Source organism: Eumetopias jubatus, unplaced genomic scaffold, assembly GCF_037043125.1.
Source record: "Eumetopias jubatus isolate StellerSeaLion01/CBP00866 unplaced genomic scaffold, mEumJub1_p1.0 scaffold_11, whole genome shotgun sequence".
Taxonomy (NCBI): domain Eukaryota; kingdom Metazoa; phylum Chordata; class Mammalia; order Carnivora; family Otariidae; genus Eumetopias; species Eumetopias jubatus.
In genome coordinates this window covers 122,740,790-122,762,811 of record NW_028274817.1, presented here as the reverse complement: position 1 = coordinate 122,762,811, position 22,022 = coordinate 122,740,790, and the positions used below count along the sequence as shown (strand labels likewise).

The 22,022-nt window shown below is 50.7% G+C and overlaps 2 protein-coding genes across 7 annotated transcripts in view; one reads left to right on the top strand and one right to left on the bottom strand.

The window, feature by feature from the left end:
- PUDP (pseudouridine 5'-phosphatase) overlaps positions 1-9,151 on the bottom strand; it is a 368,457-nt gene extending 359,306 nt beyond the window's left edge. For all 6 annotated transcript variants that reach the window (XR_015769493.1, XR_015769494.1, XR_015769495.1 and 3 more), the window contains exon 1: positions 9,027-9,151. Coding sequence is in view for 3 of the 6 variants with exons in the window: in XM_088028888.1 (XP_087885014.1) it covers positions 9,027-9,096 (70 nt within the window). In the remaining 3 variants the exon portion in view is untranslated. The remainder of the gene's footprint in view (positions 1-9,026) is intronic.
- Positions 8,974-22,022, top strand: part of STS (steroid sulfatase) — a 159,417-nt gene continuing 146,368 nt past the window's right edge. Inside the window, exon 1 of the mRNA XM_028114963.2 lies at positions 8,974-9,057. The gene's annotated coding sequence lies outside the window, so the exon portion shown is untranslated. The remainder of the gene's footprint in view (positions 9,058-22,022) is intronic.

Sequence of the window (22,022 nt, the reverse complement as noted above, 5' to 3'; positions counted from 1 at the left end):
GAGTGTACCAAAGTCAGCAAAATGGTGGATATATAATGCAATCTATGAGTATCTGTAGCCAGAACAAAACTATGAGTAACACCTTGCTGCAGGAATTGTTTCTTCAATAACCATGTGATTTTTGTTTTTAAAAGCAAGAGCTACTGGGGCGCCTGGGTGGCTCAGTTGGTTAAGCCACTGCCTTCGGCTCAGGTCATGATCCTGGAGTCCCTGGATCGAGTCCCGCATCGGGCTCCCTGCTCAGCAGGGAGTCTGCTTCTCCCTCTGACCCTTCCCCCCCTCATGTGCTTTCTCTCTCTCTCATTCTCTCTCTCTCAAATAAATAAATAAAATCTTTAAAAAAAAAAAAAAAAAAAAAAGCAAGAGCTACAGGCTTTCCAGGCTCTTGAAATTGAGGTAGACAAGGGAAGGAGAAGTCCGAATAGGCATACGAATCGGTGACCCCCAGGGCCCTGATGCCAGGAGTAAGACCGGGCCCAAGGGAGCATAGAGAGCGTGCGGGCGGCACGTTGACCATCACCCCATTGTGTCACTCAAGCTCCATCTAACGTCAAGATTCCTTAGACCGTGGTAGCCCACGGTAGTGAGAGAGAAGACAAACCCACGGCCAGAGCTGCCGAAGTCAGCCGACCCGGTGCGTGAGGATCAGTGAGCAGAAGGCAGGGAGCCGGCAGAGAGGTGAGAGAGGGACATGGTCGCCTGGTCGAACCAGCGCACCACGTGAATGCGGAGGACGGTGGGTGGCCACTTTCTGAAGGAACCGAGGAAGCCTTTATCCCTGTTTTTTGCGGGTGACCTCCTGACAAAATGTCAGCTTCTATGTAACGCACTACCACAAGAAAATCCGGCATGTGCACAGACTTGCTTTGCAAATCCCCGGGCCAGCTCCCACTGCACCGTGACGACAGGGAAAGGAAAAGGCCGGCCCGGACGGGAAGGGGATCGCATCTTCTCCGAATGTTTCCCGCTGTCCCACGACATCTGGGAATGCCGCCTCAAGTGTCCAAGGAGCTGAGGGTTCTGGAGCTCTCACGTCATACTTCTAACGTGAATGTTGTTAACGACGTCTTTTTACGTCCTTGTCTTTTTAAGCAGAATCTACCGACTACGGCCTATTCGTTTGTATTTGGTTTTGTTTTCTCGTGCTACGTGCCAAAGGCTTAATCATCCTGTTCCTTCTTCATAGCTTTCTACTGCCTGGAAAAGTCCCAAGTAGTACAGGAAAGACCCATACAACCCAGGCCTCTGTGCAACCAAATCTTACAATCTGCAGACACCATGACACTTCATTCCTTTATACCTCTGCACGCTTCTCGAAAAAATATGGACACTCGCCTACACAGCCAAAATAAGAAAAACAGAGTTAACCCTTCCAAAGTGGACAAAGTGTAGACAACCGTATTTGCTTTCTATCTGTCCCTGGTTTCCAAGGAGTCCGATGCCAGAGGTGTGAACGCCCTTGGACCGGGAGAGATCACGGCCTGTGATCGGAATGAGATGGAAGTGGCAGTATGCTCGGCGGGCTGCACACGTGCGCACACGGACAAACCGACGCTAGGTTCCCACAAACACCCTCTCTTCAGGGTGTGTGGTGCCAGCAAGGCCTCCACATTCCCCGAAGCCACACCCGGCCCCTGTCTCTGTGCCTCTGTGCCTTCAAGACACATGGGCACCACGGCCACTGCCTATTCCCGCTCTCTCGGGCTCCACACTTCTCCCCAAAATGCCCCACGTGCCACCGTGCAGGATGACAGTGGGTTCCACAACGCTTCTGAGGACAAGACTGTCAGCAGGCTGGGACTAGGGCGACAGAACGGACCACATGCAACCATGTCCCCAAAAAGGCAACAGGGTGCCGTAGCACGTTCTTGCGGAAACAGCTGAGACCAGCTGCTCACCGGGCATCGTTTCCAGGTTAGAGGAGACAGAGGGGATAGAGGAACGGGTAAGGAGACACCAGGTGGAAACAACCAGACAAATCCCAAATCCCGAACAAATGTAGAACATTCCATAACGTAACCGGCCTGGACTCTTCCAAAAGTCACCATCGTGGAGGAAAACAAAGGTTATGCGATTCGGGGATGGGGGAATTGCTCTGATTTGAAACAGGATAAAGGGACATAGCTACCATGAGGAACCCCGTTTGGAAAATACTAGAGCATTTTCGGCTGGACCAAGAGGCCATCCTCGCTTCCACGTCCCAGTACAATCATTACTGAGGATCCTTTTTTTTTTTTTTTTTTTTAACTCAAACCCCGTGCTTGATAAAAATACTGTCTCTCTGCTTCAGGAAACATGTGCATCGCTCAGCCATTTCTTCTCCTGGTATGGAATGCCCATTTGTCTTTTTTGCCCCCTTCTGTACTTGACAAACATCCTCCGGGCGCTTCCTGTTCACAGCACGGCTCTGTCCCTATCATGCCCTTGCCGTGTTCATTAGCAAGTTATGCACAGATTTCACTCACCATGGTTTATGTCCCATCTGGACTCTGAGGCGAAGAGACTTGTTCTGAATCCCATACAGCACGCACCTGGCCACCACACAGTTTCCGAACAGACAAGGGTGAGCAAATGCACACTTCTGCAGCTGAGCGGTCCACCACAGTGACCACCAGCCACAGGAGGCTACTGAAACGTAAGTACAATGGAGTAAAAGGAACAATTCTGTTTCTCAGCTACACTAGTCACATTCTACGGACGCAGGGAGTACGTGTGGTTCCTGTCCGCAGCGCAGACAGAGAACATTCCCACATGGCAGGCAGTTCTGCGGGATGGACGGTGCCGGTCCGGACAGCAGAGAGGTCGACAGGTCTCATCGAGGACACCCCGTGCAGTTGGGATTTCAGGACATGAAAGGGAGGGAAGCCTGCCGCTTAGTTTGGTTTTCGTCCCCAACACCTCAAATTAGCTCAGATGTGCAAACTAGGATTCTGGTCTTGTTCTCATTTCGTGTAGAGACAGGACAGTCTACTGGGGGTTGCACACACTTTGGTTTGCTTCTGGATCTCTCCCCATCTAGCCACACGATCTGCAAGATTTTTAAGTAGAGCATCCCTGATCACAAAGGGGAATATACCTTGATCTCGCTCCTAGGCCCAGGAGAGGAGAGTCAATGGCCACCAACTGTCCAGCCCAGTAGCCCAAGCAGAAGCACAGACTGTCCGCCAGGCAAGGGTGTGTGGAGGTGACCATCCTCCTCCCAGACAGGGGCCCCTCTCCGGGCAGATACTCTTCCCACTGACACTTAGCTCTTGACTGTAGACATCACAGGGAAGGATGTGAGAGAGCCAGAGCATAAAGGGAGGGACTGAGGTGCCTGCCAAAGGCTCAGAAGGTACGCTAAGGTGTGCTAGAATGGTAGGCCACCTCTACAAAGCCAAGGGGGACAAAGCTTCTTGCGCAGAAATGACGTGCGTTACAACTACTCTGTTCTCAAGCAAATTCTCCATGCATGCCCTAGAGCCAGTTTTAGCCACAACTATCTGCACAGGACAGCCACGACTGCCCCCACCCATTTTAACACAATTAAGTGAAGGTTTCCATAGATCAAATGCTCTACTTACTAGTCACTGGTACACACGTACACTTGTCAGTAGGAAATTTATTTTCAAACGTAATCCACTCTGGAACGACATTCTATTTTCCGGCTATGGGCTGTGTCTGAATCCCTTTTCAAATACTTCACCCCAAGGTGTGACGCATCATCTGGGCATCTATGTAATGAGCGCTTTTAGTGGATACTTCTTGGGGGCATCATTTCCCTTGCTTTTTTATGAGGGTTTAAATCTGCACCTACCCCTGGACAATGACAGAGCATAATGTAAATCACAGTAGTTAAAAAAAAAAAAAGAATCAGAGTAAAAGGCACGTAATCAGAAAGACAAAAACAGACCAAAGAGTCCTCAATGCACTGCCTTTCCAGAAGAAAGGAGGAACAAAGTAAAAACTGGATCATGAGAAAGTAAGAGGAAGGTGGGTGTCCTATGACGACAGCATTTGTGAATCTAGGGTGTCCAACAAAGGTGTGAGGTGAAGGAATGTAGGAGAAAAAGCAAGGAAAGGGCATCCCACGCCTGCACTGACAGGGATCTGCTGAAGAGGTCAGTCATCCTGCCAGCCGGACAAAGCTCTCGTTTCTCAGCACCATTCTGCCATGTGGCTATCTCAATTATTCTCGAAAGAGGAGCAGCTGTGGTGACCACTCGTCAAGTGACCACCAACTACGAGACCAAACTTGAGGGGGGCCCAGTTCAGGTCTACTAGAAAGCATCCCCAAAGGGAACAGAGTTTACCAGCTTCAGTCCACTGTTCCTGAGGAGTGGTCTACAACATAAAACAGAGTCCCTTCTTCCGGGAGGGTCCTTGCCCGGGGCCCCCACCAGCATCTTACTCCAGACTGAGAAAGTCGGGAGTCAGGGCCGCCTCGGGTGTGGGCTCTCCTCCACCGCCAGGCCTCCGACTGGCCTCCAAATTTCGGCACACTTCTTTGCAGAGGTGGAAGGAACTTAATTAAGTTTCACCTAGCAAGCTGCACTAAAACCCCAGCACGTGCTGTTAGCTCCCAGGGGAGCAGGGCAGAAAGAATGTGAATAGCAGCCCCTGGAATCCAGCACCAGACCCCAGGGCACACAAGGAAGGGAGTTTCCAGAATGCAGAGCATGCACGCGGTGATTATCTCCCGCACCCAGGGGGATCTCAGCAAGCTCTCAGGGCAGACGAGAATCTATCAAGAATCGCATACAGAGGCACCTCAACAATCCTTTATTCTGCTCTACCTTCCTGAGGAGCTGCCAGGACCCTGGAAGTGTGTCGACAGGATAAAAGAGAAAAACCAACGGATACACTGAAAAGCTCCTTGTCTCCACTTTAAAAAAAATCTCATACATATCACGTGGGGGGGTCAGAAGACACTGTGTTTTGGTTCCTACGAAAATTAATCTGGAGCATGCACTAACATTGTAGAAGGAAATTCCGTTGTCGTCATCCGCTCCACGGATGCTCCAGTGCGGGAAGAAATTAGCCTAGGCGAGGTGAACAGGAGAACCACAGAGTGACATGGATTCTGACCACAGACTGGGCATGGCGGTGATGCGGGCCAGTCAAGCAGCCGGTTTCTGAGCTCAGTGGGAGCCACAAGGGCCCTGTCCCTCCCTGGAGCTTACAGGCTGTCCGGGGCCCCAAACACACAGGGACCTTCAGGTCGGGAACTGAGGGAGCACAAAGACGTCCCGCACAGGTCATCTGCTCTACTACGCAAAGGAGAAGCCACACGTCAGCCGCTGAAATCCTGGAACTGTGTGCATTGACGGAGACGTGGTAAATTATAATCAACAGTGCAAATCTTCTTATCATGTCCTTGCACAGATGTCTCTCTTGTTATTTTCGGATTTTTAAGAATGTAAACATAAGCTTGTTTCTCTTTGCTAATTTTTAATGGATGTTAATCACTATCAGACGCCTAGAAAATACATTTCCTGTGCACTACATTTTACATAGTCCAACGTTCTGAATATTCTTAACATCCACTCTCCGCCTGGCCCCGCTATCAGTAGGAGACATCATGGGTTGCTTCCTAAAGCCCCGCATGGGACCGTCCAATACGACAGGCATTCACCCAACGCGGCTGAGAAACACTTGAAATGTGGCTACTTTGAGCTGAGATATGCTTGTAAGTGTAAAATACACACAGATTTCAGAGACTAGGTCTCAAAAATGAATGTAATAGATCTGGGGGAGTATTTTGCATATTGGATTCTGGGTATGTTCAGACTGGGGGATTTTTGCATTGATGTGTCGAGTAACAGTATTTTGGATATGTTCAGACAGGAAAACATAAGACCATTCAAGCTCATTTCATCTGTACCTTTTTCCTTCTTTAGTATTGCTGTGCAACGTTTCATGCAGTCTTACTTCAAGACAGCAGTGCTCCGTGGAACAAACTTCTTGTCTTTTACAGAGAAGGGGCCCACCCCTTGTACTCCTAATTTCAGTCATTTACCAACTAGATAATGTTCCCTATCCGGAAGCCTAGATAACTGTTGAATACCTGTCATCTTCTTCCTTCGAAATCTTGTCCTGGTTCATAAACAACCTCGGTTCCCTTTCCTCCTTTTCTAAATGGCATCTGAGAACCAAAATCATTACCTGGATCATGGTTGATTGTTGCCTTGTGTCAACAAAAAACAGAATCCGAAAACGCCTTTCCTATTTCAAATGTACTGGAAAGTGCCCTGGCATTGTCAACATTTCTACAAAAATCTCCATTTACCTCCTCATTCTCCTCTGATTAAACAGGCTTCTCCAGAATATAAGCATTCCCCACGAAACTAACTGTTTCTGGTTTCATTTCCCTGAGAACCCCAGTCCTGGGGGCTACACTGGCAAATGGAACTTCCAGGGAAAACGCATTCACAGTTCTACAAAGCAGGCCTACTGCAAAAGGACTCATTATGAACTGATGGTAGAGGGTTATGCAAACAACAGACACTCGGGATGAAGTCAGGAGCTGAAGAACTAGAGCAGGGGTAACTGGCTAGACGGAACAAGATAAGGCAGTATATTCTGGACAGCGGTGTTTTATACAAGACATTTTGTAAAAGAATGGAGTAAATGAATTTCTGAGACAGTCCCGCAAAGCCTTACTACCTCAAAGAAGACTCAAAGCAGGGAGGAGAAAAAGGGGCAGGAAATAGGGAGAAAATCTTCCCACATGGCACTAATTCTTGGTTCTCTAACGAGCTCAAAGGATTGGGTCACATTGCCAGGGGCTAGCCCGTTAAGGGGCCTGAACCAGTGAGTGGAGCCCTTGGTTAAGTTAATCGCTGCCCCTGCAGGTACGGAACTTCCAGGGAAAACGCATTCACAGTTCTACAAAGCAGGCCTACTGCAAAAGGACTCATTATGAACTGATGGTAGAGGGTTATGCAAACAACAGACACTCGGGATGAAGTCAGGAGCTGAAGAACTAGAGCAGGGGTAACTGGCTAGACGGAACGAGATAAGGCAGTATATTCTGGACAGCGGTGTTTTATACAAGACATTTTGTAAAAGAATGGAGTAAATGGATTTCTGAGACAGTCCCGCAAAGCCTTACTACCTCAAAGAAGACTCAAAGCAGGGAGGAGAAAAAGGGGCAGGAAATAGGGAGAAAATCTTCCCACATGGCACTAATTCTTGGTTCTCTAACGAGCTCAAAGGATTGGGTCACATTGCCAGGGGCTAGCCCGTTAAGGGGCCTGAACCAGTGAGTGGAGCCCTTGGTTAAGTTAATCGCTGCCCCTGCAGGTACCGTGGTCACAGACACTACGTTCACGGCTTCAGGGAACAGCTGTGTTTGAATCTGGAGCCAGAAGTAAGCAGCCAGCTCATTTAGAAGTTTAATAAATTTAATTTTAACGAGACATCTCGGTTGCATTAATATTCATGAAACACCCACAACAGGTTTTCAGACCTTCCATTTGAGAGTAAGGAATTTGACAGTTTTAACTTCTTGACCACCTGAGCAGGAAAATTCATGTCTACAAAGTATACTTATGAATCCCAGGAGGTTTCTGAAACTGAGTTATTCCGTGATTTAGGAGCTGCATACACTCTTCTCTGCAATTAGTGACCTCTATGGGGATTTATTTATTTATTTATTTTTTCTTCCTTAGGAATTCATCCGTTTCTATCTCTGGGTTCGTAAAGTGACTATTTTTGGTGTGCCTTAATAAAAAAAAAAAAAAATCAGTCTTATTCCCACAGAACCACCCAGCAATATGATTGGCAGGGGGGCAAGGTCACAATGACCCGGGAAGATGAACACATCGCTTATATTTAGAATCAGATCGATCTGGACTCCTTCCTCGGCTTTGTTCCTTCTTTGCTGTGCGACCTTGGACAAGTGACTCAAGCTCTCTGAGTTGCAGTGTTTGTTTTTAGTAGCGAATGCAACTATTCCCTCCTACTCTGCAGGGTCTTAGGACAGGAAGAGATCATGTGTGAACATCTCCAGCAGGTCATGAGTCTACAAAAAGTAATGGGGGATTTTTACAGTGCAAGGAGGGCTGCTGGAGGTTATGAGGTCAGACCTAATGGTGTTATGAAACAGGATGTGGAGGCTTTACTTCTCTCCTGATTGATGCACTGAGCGTTTTCTTCTTGGTATTCTATTTGAACTTTTCTTGGCCGGTGACCTTCCAGCCTCCGACCATCGGCTATCAATCGGGCTGTCCGAGAGCACGCAAGAGGACTCACAGTCCTTCCAATCAACAGCACGGGGTAGCTTCTCGAACTTCCGTGCACCCGGGTCCAAAATGCAGACTGCGCTGGGCCGACTGGGCGAGTGTCGGGTGCGGCCCCGCGCTCTGCCCTGCCAAGCCCCTCCCCAGGTGAAGCCTGAGCTGCAGGTCCCTGCGGGCAGCCAGGGCTCTGACCAGGGCTCCTCCGCCTCCGCAGTACAGACACCCGAGGCTGGATGATGTGCCGTGCCGTGAGGCGGTCCTGTGCACCCACAGCGCGCCCCGGGACGCCAGCAACAGCCCCCTCCGGCGAGGTCACCCCCACCGCCTGCAGAAGTCCCCCCAAACGGCGGGTGGAGGACCCCCTGCCCTGCAGGATGCTTCCAGCAAGGTGCGTGCACCCCGGCGCCCGCGGCGACGGCCCCGGGGCAGGCCGGCTGGGACCCGCTGGGCTGGCGTGCCCGCGGGGAAACTGAGGCCGGGCCGCGCTGCCGGCACCCGCCGCGGGAAGGAAGCCTCCCGCCCGCAGGGTGGTCCCCGAGCACCGCCCCCACGCGCGCCGCCCCCCCCACGCACTCCGTCCCCACGCGCGGCGCGGCCACCGGAAGTAGTGCCCCGGGCGGCGTCGACGCCAGAGCCCCGCGCGCGGCCGGCCTGACGGGGCCCCCGCCGCCCCCGCCGCCCACCCCGGGGTCCCGGGCTCGACCTCGGGGTCTAGAGTCTGCGCCACCCCACCCCCCCCGCCCCCAGCCCTCGCCCGCGCCCACCCCGGACAGCCCTCGCGGGTGGCGGCCGCAGACTACCCACCAAGAAGCAGGCCGTCCATGTCAAAGAGCAGGTGGGTGACGGGCCGTGGCGGGGGTACGGAAGCCGCCATTGTGCCGCCGTTACGGCCAGGTGGGGGCGGAGGGAGGTGCGCGCGCCCGCCGGGCGGCGCACGCGCGCTCTGGGGCTGCGCGCCAGCCCCTCCCCCCCCCGGCGCTCTGCGCACGCGCACCCCGAGCCTCCGCGCTGCCGCGCCCGGAGCCGCTCCCGTGCACGCGCGCTGGGGGCCCCGCTGCGCGTCCCGAGCCGTACTGCGTACGCGCGCCTCTGGCGTCTCTGGAGCGTGGTGGGATGCGCGCCCCCGAGCCGCGCGCGCGCGCGCTCCGCTCTCCGTGTCCCGCGCGCGCGGGCGCGTTTTGGACGGTCCGCTCAGCCGGCGCCGCGGGGTCGGGGTGCACCACGTACAGGCCCGAGTTTGCCCGCGTGCACGCCGGCCAACGGGGCCGCGCAGAGCCTCGTTCCCGGTCTGGGGGGCGGATGCAGGACTTGAGTTTGCAGAGGGCGTGGGGAAGGAGGGCGAGCCTGGAGGGCCGGCGCGTGCGGCTGTTCGGGGGCGGGGGGGCGCCCAAGGGGCCCGGCTCTGCAGTCGTCCCGAGCGGCCGTCCCGGGACCCTCGCGGGGCCCCCTTTCGGTTTCGCGCGCCCGCCGCCCCGCGGGGCTCCTCGGGCGCATGCGCAGGGCCGAGCGGGGCTGAGGCTCGGCCGCCCCCGCGCCTGCCGGTCGCGGGCGGGGTCCCGGGCCGGCGCGTCCTCCCCAAGCGACCCCGACCGATGGAGCTGATAGCACAGGGCCCGCGCCGAACTGTTGACGCGCCTTGCCGCCTCCTCGGCCTTCCTCGCTCACTTCCTTTCCTTTTCCACTCTTTCCGAATGCAACCCAAGAAAGAATTTTCTTCTCCACTCTTTCCGAATGCAACCTGGAAAGAATTTTTTCTTTTTTTGCCACTCTCAACACCTTTTTGAGTCTGTTTCTGTTTAGTGCTGCTTGGTGTTGCATGTGCACGTTTATACGCATAAGGATAGCAGCTCTTTATAAAGAAGCAGACGTTAGAAAGTTCCAGACGCTTTAAAAGACGACGGTGTATTTCTGAGGAAATGAAAAAAACTGCACTGGGGCAGCTTTGATTCAGCAAGCGGGAACCTCTGTGCCTCAGTTTCTTTGTGTGTGGAATGTGGGCGTTAAAGGAGGCAACGCAGGTCAAGCTCTTAGTATCAGCAAATAGTACGTGGTCAGTGAATGAATGTCTTTTTAGAGCCCTCGCTAGGAGAGAGTCTAAGCATGATTTCTTTCTGGGGACAGTGGACCTCCGAGAAGGCAGTTCCTCAGCCGCTTAGAGACGGTACTGTGAACGCAGCGTGCTAGGCTGCTGTAACGAAGTTGCACGGGCTGGGTGGCTTGAACCACACATGTGTTCCGGAACGGTTCTGGAAAAGCCAGAATTTGCAGAACAACGTGTCAGCAGCAGGATGCACGCCTCCCGAAGGCTGTGAGGACAGCGTCGTTCCAGGCCTCTCTCCTTGGCTTGGGCATGGCCTTCTTAGCTCATTTCTTTGTATCATCTCCTCTCTGTGGGTCTATTTCTGCATCCAAGTTTCTTCTCTTTGTGAGGACCCCAGTTATCACGAATTACCCCCTACCCTAATGCCCAAGCTTGAATCCAGTTACCTGGGTGAAGACTCTTATTTTTAAATAAAGTCACCTGAGCTACCTAGGTGTTGGGACTCCAACTTTTTTTTTTTTTTTTTAATGCCTACAGTATGCCAGTGCTCACTTCCTGGAGCCTGTAGAACTCTCCTTCCCAGATTTTCTACAGACTCTAGAAACCACTGGGGATGTTTTCCTCTCCTATTGTAACATTGCCGTTCTGTTGATTCCTTAGATAAGAGGAGAAAAAGCCTCCAGGGCCAAGACTTAAGAATTCAGAACGGCAGGGAATAACCTAGAAGCTATATGGCGGATCTCTGTGTCAGGGATAGTTGGCTCCTTACAAGGAGCTTCAGGAGTTGTCTGGATTTCGACAGATATGCCGCAAAAATAAGCCAACTCGTAAATGCAGGTGACGAAGGTGACACACAACCGGGGATAGAGAAATTTGGAGTCTGTCTCCCTTGCCCTGTTCCAGCCAACACTGTGGCTCTGGGCATGGCTCTTGGCAGAGAATCCAGTTGGGTCACTTACAGGAACCAAAATACCAGCTGAGAGTTTATCCTCTCCCTCCTCTGAGCTGGCAAAACCTTGTTGCAATTGCAGAAGAGATGCACTGGGGAGTCCTGTGGACTTACCCTCTCCACAGACGTAAAAACATGGGCCGAATCATTTTTTTTTCTTTAAGCCTTGTTTTCCACACTCTTTGGAAACATCTCCTGCATACGATCGGAGACACCTCTTTATTTTGTAAAAACAAAAGCAAACCAAACTGTGAGAACCGTCATGCTTTTTTGTCATAAGCTAGATGGGAAAAAACTGAAAATGTGTTCACAGTTGAAGTGGTTTCTATGCAAGTAACCAGATGCACTTTAACTTTTGTTAATTCTCCAAACAGTCAGAGCTTCTGTGGAGAGGCAGGATGGATTTCCTCCCACGAATTACAATTTATTTTTGCAAGATTGTACGTTCCCCGTGGGATGATGGCTCGCTTTTCCTGACAACTTTATTTTTTTTAAAAGATTTTTATTTATTTATTTGACAGAGAGTGTATATAAGCAGGGGAGTGTCAGGCAGAGGGAGAGGGAGAAGCAGTCTCCCCGCTAAGGCAGACCCTTAACCAGCTGAGCCACCGAGGTGCCCCTCCTGACAACTTTAAAATGCAGCAGACGATCCAGTCAACTCTAGTATGGTGGTATCATAAACACGTTCAGGACGGATTGTGCACATTTAAAAGCAGGATCGTTTCCCACACAATGAATAAACTCAAAACGTGCCTTTCTTCGTAAAACGAAAAGATATATATGCCTTAGCTTATTTCAGCTTCTTTATCTTGTTGCGTTGGTTCTTCCGTGCACGTGTTTGCTTTCTGTGTTGTATTTGGAAGGCTGCTTACTGCCCAAGTCATCTTTGGGTGCAGACCCAGCTCTGCAGTTCAGCCTGAGCAGCTCTCATTTTCTTCCCTAGCTCCGACCTGGTCCCCTGGAGTGTGAGGCTAAAGCACGGTGCCCTTCCCGTGGGTTCCCTGTGCAGACCCCGGGAGCAGCTGGTGGCCAGGGCTGGGTCTCAAAGAGATGTGTTCAGGCAAGCCCCGAGGGATGCTCGAGGTCACTGCTGGTTGAAGTAGTCAGGCTTTGTGGGGAGTTTGGAGAGCCCACGGTGTGCTCTCCAACGGCAAGCATTCCTTGCACGGCTCAACATACCTTTAGCTGGAGAACTTGCAGGGGAGCGGCTTCAGGCGTCTCGGTGGAGGGGTGGAGGGCGCACATCAAAGCGTGCGTATCTTTCCATGTGTGTGTGCGCATACATATATTTGTGCTTTATTATATGTCATACGTGGGCGTTATACTTACATTCCTTATGGATATGTACATAGGCATCAAGTAAAGATGGTGGCACATCGTCAACCATGTGATTAGAGGGTTGTAACATCCAGTCCCACCCCTGATCTGGGGAGAGGAGAGGTCTGGAGGTTGAATCAGGCCTCAGGGGTCAATGATTTAATCAATCATGCCTCTGTGATAAAGCCTCCATAAAAAAAAGCAAAAAGGATGGGGTTCAGAGAGCTTGTAGGCTGGTGAGCAGTTGGAGGTGCCTGGAGAATATTGCCCGAAAGCTTCACGCCTGTTCCCTGTACCTTGCCCTCTGTATCTGTTTCCTGTGGATGTTGCTCTGTATCCTTTGTCATGTCCCGTGAACCGTAAGTAAACTGTTTGAGCTCTGTGAGCCACTCTAGCAAATTGCTGGAACCCACGAGGGAGTGGTGGGAAACTCTGATCCATAGCAGCTTGGTCAGGAGCACAGGTGACCAGCTGAACCTGCAGTTGGCATCCGATGGTGGGAGGAGCAGGGTTGTAGACTGAGTCCTTCACCTGTGGGACCTGACACGTGTTGAGTTGAACTGTAGGACACTCAACTGCTGTTGGAGCGTCGCTTCGTGGTGTGGGAGAATCCACAAATAGGAAGTGGTGTCAGAAACATGCTCCCAAATGCCTTACCTCCAAACACCATCCCATTGGGGATTAGGGCTTTGACCTATGAATTTTGTCAGGAGGCCGGGGGCGGGGGCCAAACATTCAGTCCATTATAGAGTGTTTTGCAATTGAGTTATTTTGAGGTTTGATAACACACACCCTTGGTGACTTCTCTCCTGCCTGGAGTGACCAGGTCGTCCTTAGCAGGCCTGGGACTGTACTAGATTCACACTGAAAGCCTTGAGTGCCCAGGAACCCCTCAGCCGCAGGCTCATAGGAGACTCTTGGCCACAGGTAGGTTATGACTGAGCCGACAGTCTCAACAAGGTAGCCTCCCCTTAGCTGCCCCCCAGTGTAACGTGCAGGTAGCTTGCGGGTTATGACTGAGCCGACAGTCTCCGCAGGGTAGCCAAGTGGCGATAGGAGCCATCTGTCCTGGCCTTTCAAGCAAGGGGAGGGTGTGGTTGGGGACGGATGACTGAAGTGCGTGTCGCTGTCAGTGATCACCCAGACGTGCCTCTGGGGACTGGAAGGGCAGGTTACTCTGTAGATCTCCATACCTCGGTGTCCACGTGGGTCAGTCTTCCCTCCAACATGGGCATAAGCATGATGCCTCACCGTGGAACGACATACCGTCCAAGGAGACTTCACGGGTGACTCCAGGGGCCTCGGCATGTGGGTAGAGATGCAAAAAGTAAGTGCAGAAGTCCCACCCACATACCTCTAGTCCAGGGTTTTCCGTCCACACTGTTGATTGTTTGGGCAGGAAAACTGACATGGACTGAGTTATGTTTCCCAAAATTTATGGACTGGGAGCCCCAATCCCCAGAACCTCAGAATGTGGCAGCATTTGGAGATGGAGTCTTTAAAGAGGGAACAAAGTGAATAATGAGGAACGGGCCCTGATCCGATCCGATGGGTGTCCTTATAAGAAGAGGAGATGAGGACACAGACCCATGCAGGGGACGACCACCTGAGGACACAGGGCAGAGCTGGCATCTTCATGCCCAGGAGAGAGGAGGCCTCAGGAAAAACCAGTCCTGCCCACGCTTGGATCTTGGACTTCTAGCTTTCTAGTAATTTGTTATGGTGGCCGTGGCAGACTAACACAGTAATGCTGTGTGGTGGGGGCTGTCCTGTGCACTGTGCGATGGTTAACAGCATCCCTAGTCTCTAGCTGGTAGAGGCCAGTAGCACCTCCTATGATGGAAGTATGTCTCCGGGTGTCTACTTATGCATCCATCCCTCCATCCCTCCCTCCCTCCATCCATCCCTCCATCCACGCACCCCTCCATGCTTCCGTACATACATACGCACACATACTGGAGTCATACGTTGGAATCCAGCAGCCTAATGAAGCAGGAAAGTAGGTTTGGACATTCAGAAGTTCTGGCCCGTATACGCAGTACCTTTGACCATGGTCCTTGACTCCCAAGAAGTCATGACCGAGTTTGAAGAACTCTCTGACTTGGATCCAAGAGGGAGAAAATTGAGAACATACTCCCTGTGCAACTAAAAAATTTCACCAGCTCATTTTTATAACATTTTCCTGGCAAACACATGCTCACTGCAGCTCAGACAGTGAGGCCTCCCATGTTTATAGAACAGTTACGTGTCCTGCTCGTGAATATTCTCCAGAGAGACCGCAAGTGAGCAAGATCACTGTGACTTGCTGAGGCCACCCAACTCCGTGGAGAACTAGAATCTGTTTCTCTAGTTTTGAGTGTGCCGTGCCTGTGTTCCCTGACCTGCCTTTTCCTGTCTTTTCCTTCACGTCTGGACCTACAGGTCCCATGTGGCGTGCATGCATGCTGAGAGGGTGCAGCAGGGACCCGAGCTCTCCGTGGCTGGGTACAGGTGGACTGTGTCTGCTCCAGCCCTGGGCACTTTCAAAGCCTTGACCCCTCACTCCACCCTAAGGAGTTGGCGTCTGCACTGTGTTCAGGCTCGGGATGGGTCTGCAGGTGAGACTTCCACTGAGGACACTGGACATCTGAAGGGACCCTGATTTTCATTGCTAACTGCGGATTCACATTCCTTCCCTTTCTTCCCACATACGGCTGGCCAGGGAGGAGGGAACTCGGGGGTGCCTTGCTTGGGAGGCCTTGGACGTATTCCCCACTCCCCCCTGAGGAAAATCACACGTAGCATTGGTATGTAAGTAGATAGCTCTCTGAAATTGCATGTATGCAGAGCCCCCTCTCTTCCTTCCACTGTCCCTCTCCTTTTTCATTCTTTCCCTCCTGATTTTTGGGGTCTGGCTAAATCCTGTGGCAGAGGGCCCTCCCTCCGGGACCTGTTAGGGGTAGCCCGTGGTGGATATGCCTGGGGACTTCAGCATCTTCCTTCCTTCCGTGTCTTCCCCGCCCCGACTCGCAGGAGTGCTGCCCAGGGCCCGATGTGCTTAATCGCCTCCCCGTGGACAGAGTCAAGGCTCAGCCTCACCTTACAGAGCGCACACCTTGCACAGGGGCTCTGATAAAATCACAGTCTTGTTGGAAAGGCTTTGATCCCACGTGGCGGTGTATACACGAGGCAGGGGGCCCCCCACCCCCAGTCCTTGGAAATATTTATACAAGACAGGTGTGGAGAGTCCACAGGAAATGATGATTGGGTGTTCGTGGTTAAAATTGGCCTTGCATTGCATCACAACTGTAGTAAAAGCCACCAGCCCTCCAACGAGTAGGACATGCTCACTGCTTTGTAAACCATGTCAACAACCTCGCTGGGGAGGCCGTGTAATTATTCTTATGTATAAATGAGCTAATGGAGCTTGAGAGAGGTTAACTGCGCTGCCTCAGGCCACACACCTGAGAGGGAGCAGGGTGGAGTCCATAGCCCAAATTGGTCTTGCTTCCTCCAGAAGAAGCAACAAGCAGAACTGTTTTTACATTTTTCAATATACTTTTTATTTTTTTTAAGATTTTATTTATTTATTAGAGACAGCAAGCACAAGCAGGGGGAGCAGCAGAGGGAGAGGGAGAAGCAGGCTCCCCACCAAGCAGGGAGCCCGATGTGGGACTCGATCCCGGGACCCCAGGGATCGTGACCTGAGCCAAAGGCCGACACTTAACAACTGAGCCACCCACGTGCCCCTCTACATACTTTTTAAAATGTCTTATATTGTGGGTGAGTAATCAAAACCATAACCCTAATACACAACTAATGTGAAAACGAAATACATTTATGATGGTACCAAAAAAAAAAAAAAAAAGGAAAAAATATTGTGGAAACCACCAGCAAAAAAACAAACAACAGCGACAACAACAAAAACAGGAAAAACAAAGAAAAGGGTCCAAAAATTAAGAAAAAGAAGAAACGTTTTTTATTTTGTTTTGTTTTTTCTTGTGCAGTTTGGGTATAAATCCATAATGGCAGTTGGGGAGAAGGAATTTTACTCAACCCTTCATAGATTCTTCCAGCTGGTGTCAGAATTAACTTGCCATGAGACAGACTAACGGGAGAAAAATCAAATGTAATTTCATCGGTACAAGAACCCCACATACATAAGAGGTTCCAAGTCAGAAAGGTCAAATGAGATATGTGTGCCATCCCGACCTAAGGAATGGGATGGGGGCCTCCAAGGGGAGGAGAGCAGTTCACAGGGCAATAAGAATATGTTTGGTAATTAGATGTTTGCCCTGCCACATGGGTGGGTCACTCAGATAAGACTTATCTCTGATAATAACTCTCATTCTGGAAAGATTCCCCCATTTAGGCTCTTCTAGGTAGTTAAGGGATGGGCCAAAATTTCTCTTGAGCCCACAGGATCGTACCTGTCTTCAGCTCAAAGTGATCCGTGTGTCAAGATGATCAATTTTGGGGAAGCTTGCTTGGAACCCCTTCAGCAGCCTCAGCAGTGTCTGACTGTGACCGGAAGCCGTCGTTGAGTATGACTTTGGGATCTGAACTCGTCTTTGTGACACCTAACACGTTGAGACCGCAGAGTAAATCTACATAGTGAATTGTACGGGATGAGAATAGTGAAGATTTCAAGGATCTGAAGAGCAAGGGGATGTGTGTGTCATACAGACATGCACATTTATGTTGTGTATGTAGATAATCTAGGCGTGTGTGTGTGTGTGTGTGGGTGTGTGTCTGTGTGTGGAGGGGGGTGTTTTCTTTTGTTTTCTTAAGTAATCTCTGTGCCCAGCATGGGGCTTGAACTCACAACCCCGAGATCAAGAGTTGCGTGTTCCACTGACTGAGCCAGCCAGATGCCCCTCGTTGTATGTGTTTTTAAGAAACTTGAAGAAATATATATAAAGTTGAATTCTGTTTATTTTCCATATACACATATTTATGTCATATATTCTTACAAATAACGTGTTTGTGGTCTTCAAAAACCTATGAATAGAAGTCATTACATATCATTTCAACAGACTGATTAACATGTACACGTGCATCATATATGTAAATGGATGTGTTTGTGCCCTTAAGAACCTTCAGAGGAAAGTTTTCTTTATATAACATGTGTCCGTATATGCATACGTATAATTGCACAGATCTGAGCGTTGTATAATAGTTTAAGTGAAATGGGTGGATCAAACAGGTACCATAAGGTGTTCTTTTGTGGGCACACTTCTACTGAATATGTTTGTCGGCTGCCACTATCTTTAACGTGCAAGGGATAACATTTAAAAAGCACGTATTTCAAGTCGGTTCCCCAGGGCCATTTCAGCTCCTCTGGTCGAACCTCAGATGCAATCAGTTCCTAGGAGTCCCTCCTCCAGGAGTGGACTACAGTGCCGTTTAAGGGAAGGCGATACACCAGGAATTCATGTCGGTTTAATGATAAAGCTTCACACCCCAGAATGCATTATGTCAAAGAGCAGGGCGTGATTTGCGCACAATGCTCCTGAACAATGAGAAGTGCATGGTAGTTGAAAACCATAAATGACCAAAAGCAGCTACCGGGAAACAACTCAGGAATTTCCATCTGCCTTCTTTGTTCAGCGCCTGTCCCTGTTACGTAGGGATTGCGTGGGGGGGGGGGGGGCTTTCCGCACGTGGGTTTCTTTGCTGCCCGGGAACATTCATTGTGATCACCAGGGAGGGTCTCAAGATGAGAGATGGTTTAGCATTTCTGGGCTTTACAAAGGTGGTGGGTGGCTCGCTGGAGAGCAGCCAGGTTCATCCTGGATGTACAGAGAGCCACACGCAGGTAGTGCTGGGTCGCTGTCGATCATACAACAGGAAGACTGCATAGTGGAGTCTGGGGCTCCACGCCCTCTCCTCCCCATATGGCTAAGACAAGAACCCTTCTGTGAGCGCCATGTTGCTGGTCCAGTTGCCTGATTTGCATTGAGATGCTTGTTCCTTGATTCAAGGCCCTAATGACCAAGCCTTGGTCTTTAGGTTCGGTCTTGGAGAATGAGTCTTTGCTTGCTAATCCCTGAATGACTGCATTGCGCCCTAGTTCTGTGGGAGTCGAGAATTTTCCAGCAACAGTGTCTCCACCGGGCTCTTCCTCTGTAGAGTCCAGAGTGAGAAGGCATACCTGGTTTTGGCTTGAGGGTTCCCGTGTGATGCTTCTGGTGGTCAGCTCCATTAGAGGGCCGTCAGACAGCAGCAGCTAGGTTCAGCACTGAACAACTTCCTTAAGTACCTACGTGAATTAATAAAACAAAGCCTCTTCTTTTCATGACCCCAAAGCGGAGTGGTTTACATACTTCCATCAAGTGAAACATTTTCACTTCCGTAAACTAAAGTCTTCCAACAACAAGGGTCTATTTAGGTGCCAGGCATTGTGCCCTGGGCGGTTGTCCCTAATCGATATACTTCCCTAGAACATAGTGTTCTGCCTGCCCCGCAGAAAAGAGGCCTGGTGCTCAGAGAGTTTAAGTGCTTTTCTGAGGTCACTCAGCAAGCCAGTACCAGGGTGAGAACTGAATTTGTATCCATCTGCCTTCAAGTCCCCCTTGTACTTTCTAAGGTAAATCGTTCTGGGGGGATATTTATCGTAGTAAGGAACGAGGTTGAAAGCGTCGGGAGAAGGGCAAAGAAATAAAGTGAGGAGGAGGGGAATCTCTGATGCAGGTAGCCCAGATCCCCATGGGTTCGGTGGCCCTCTGGCAGGGGTGCGGAAGGAGACAGGAGGGGCTTGCGAAAGGGTTTCTTTGGCACTGGCATCCTGCCCGTGCCCCGAGGGTGCTGCGCTCCTGTCTGTACCCCGGCCCCGTGAGAAGCATTTGGCGAGACTCCTTACAGAGGATAAGATCTGACTGTGGGTCTCTGGGCACAAGGGGCTGGCACCTGATCCCGAGTGAGAGGCTCCAGGCCCCGATAGAGGCTCACTCGCGGCCGCAAAGATACACAACCCGACCACCTCAGTGACTAGACGGGAACAGCCCAGGGGAAGGCTTGCAGCCATTTGAACTCCAGCTTGGTAAGACATCTTCCGAGGGTGAGGAAGGTGGGGGGGCTCCAATAGAGAAGGTACCACCAGCTTGTGGATGGGCAAGAGTCCCCTGCAAGGCTCTCAAGAACCCGTGAAGATACCCTTCAGAGGGAGGGTCTGTCTCCAGTGTGCCTGAAGCCATCTCTCAGTAGGACTGTTGGGAGGAGACCTTTGTGCCCCCTAGGCCCCATCTTTCCTTGCCCACTCCATGCCCTGGGACCGTAGCAGCAACTGAGGATGGGCTGGGCCATGAATGAGAAAGCCAGAAGCTGCTCTCCGCATGCACCCCTCCAGGACCACCGAAACCATGCTTTTGCTGGGGGTGACTCACCCGGGCATCAAACGGGTAGTGTTTCGGTGTTTCCCTAGACATTGCATTCTGAGCTTTATGGCGTCCGGCGGCTAGAAGCATCCTGGGGCATGCTAGAGTTTGGACCATGAGCTTATGAAAACTTCTCTCCAACAAAGAAGTTTTATAGAGACCCCAGGAGACCAGACGTCACCTTGTATGACATCTGGCTCCTGGTCATTCAGGATAAAATATCTCTTCAGGTTTCGGTGCACTACCATCTGGGGTTACTGTTAAGAATGGGAAATATGTTAGCACCCGCTACATTATGTATTAATTATTTGAGTCCCTACCAGGACCCGGAGGCACACAAAATCATTAAAAATGAGTAATGTTTTATTTATAGACGTGGAATAATGAAAACAAAGATGCAGAGCGTGGCTTTACCTCTGTCTTCTTCTCCTAAATGAAACACAGTGAATGACGTGAGGGGAAGTATGAAAGAGAAAAACCCTGGAAGTTTTTTGTCGTTCTTTTTTCCTGGGGTGTGATTTCCTCCCAGGACATGGGAGCAGAGACTCCCTGCGCATGTCATCGAGGTGGATGGCATGCTGCCTTCTTGCCACCCACGGAGCTCCGTGGTGACCTTGCTCACCGCCTAACCCTCGGTGTTGACAAGGAGAATGAATTCCTCGGGGCCCCGTGTGCCGTGTAGGTAGGTGTAAGTCACCTAACAGACAGGCTGATAGGACTTCTGCGCAGCAGGCTATCCACAGAGTATGCAGAACGTCTCCCCAGCCATCAGCACCCTCAGCCGCGTCCCCCAGCCTTGGTGCTGGGATACAGCACATCAGCAGAGCAAACGTGCTCAGTGCACGTCCAGGGTTTTGTTTTGTCTTGTTTTCCCCACCTGAGCACGCCGACAGGTGAACAAAGTTTGCAGTCAGGCGTTCAAAACTGATACACGTCTTTAACAAAATGATAGCTACCTTGTGATTAATGTGCTCTGTTCAGGAAGTGCATCTTCCCTCTGATTTAGAAGTAAACCATGTAAGGTGTGAGGAAGGACCAAGTGCACACGTACAAGCAGTTAAATAACTTTTTTATGATGGATTCGCCAACCACCCCGTGATGACTGTGTGGCCGAGGATGGTCAGTGGAACCCGGCCGGGCTGTCTCATCATTATTCACACCCCCGGAGCTTTGGGCTGGGTGCCGTCCAGCATGGTTCTTTGAAAAGCTGTGTGAGATCCTTGGAGGAAGGGTATCGTCGAGTCTCCTAGCGAGCACCCTGTCGGAAAGCCTCGCAGGAACGGGTGAGTTGGATTCATTTTTGGCTGCTGTTTTTCTGCTGCTGAGATATTGAGATAAGTGATGTCTGGCAAACGGCTACCGGGCAGTAGTTAGCCTAACGTTCCTGCTTCAAACGAAATCTGAGAGTTTCTTTTTCTGCCCCTTTCCGGAATCCTTAAACAGCATGCAGGGGGGAGAGTTCATTAAAGAAGTGGCCGAGCTAAGTCTTAGCTACTATGGGAGATAGCATTTTCAGGGATCTTCTGGGGGAATAATGAAAGTATGTACATTCCTACCTGTTGTGTGACATTTTTTAAAAACCTGTGGAACCACCTACAGGAATTCCTCTGTTTTCATTTGTTCCTTTGCCCTGAAATAGAGCAGGGAGGGAGGTCTTTTTGGGAGGAGAAAGCAATTGCAAAATACTCTTTCTTTCCAGATTAAAGTGGTAGTTTGAAAACACAGGCTTGATACAAAGAAGGAGAGCCCAGAGGCAAGAAACCCAATAGGGAATGAGCAAATAAAGATCTGCATTTTTGTGCCGTAGCCTACTCGGAAGAAAAATTGAATTAACTTTAATGTGTATCAAAATATTAGAACCAGGGGCGCCTGGGTGGCTCAGCCGTTAAACGTCTGCCTTCGGCTCAGGTCATGATCCCAGGGTGTCCTGGGATCGAGCCCCAGATCGGGCTCCCTGCTCTGCGGGAAGCCTGCTTCTCCCTCCCCCACTCCCCCTGCTTGTGTTCCCTCTCTCGCTGTGTCTCTCTCTGTCAAATAAATAAATAAAATCTTTAAAAAAAAATATTGGAACCAGTGCTTCCGAGTTAGATAGAATGAATGTAAGTAAGGTGCATCTGCCATCAAGTGTATGCCAGGAA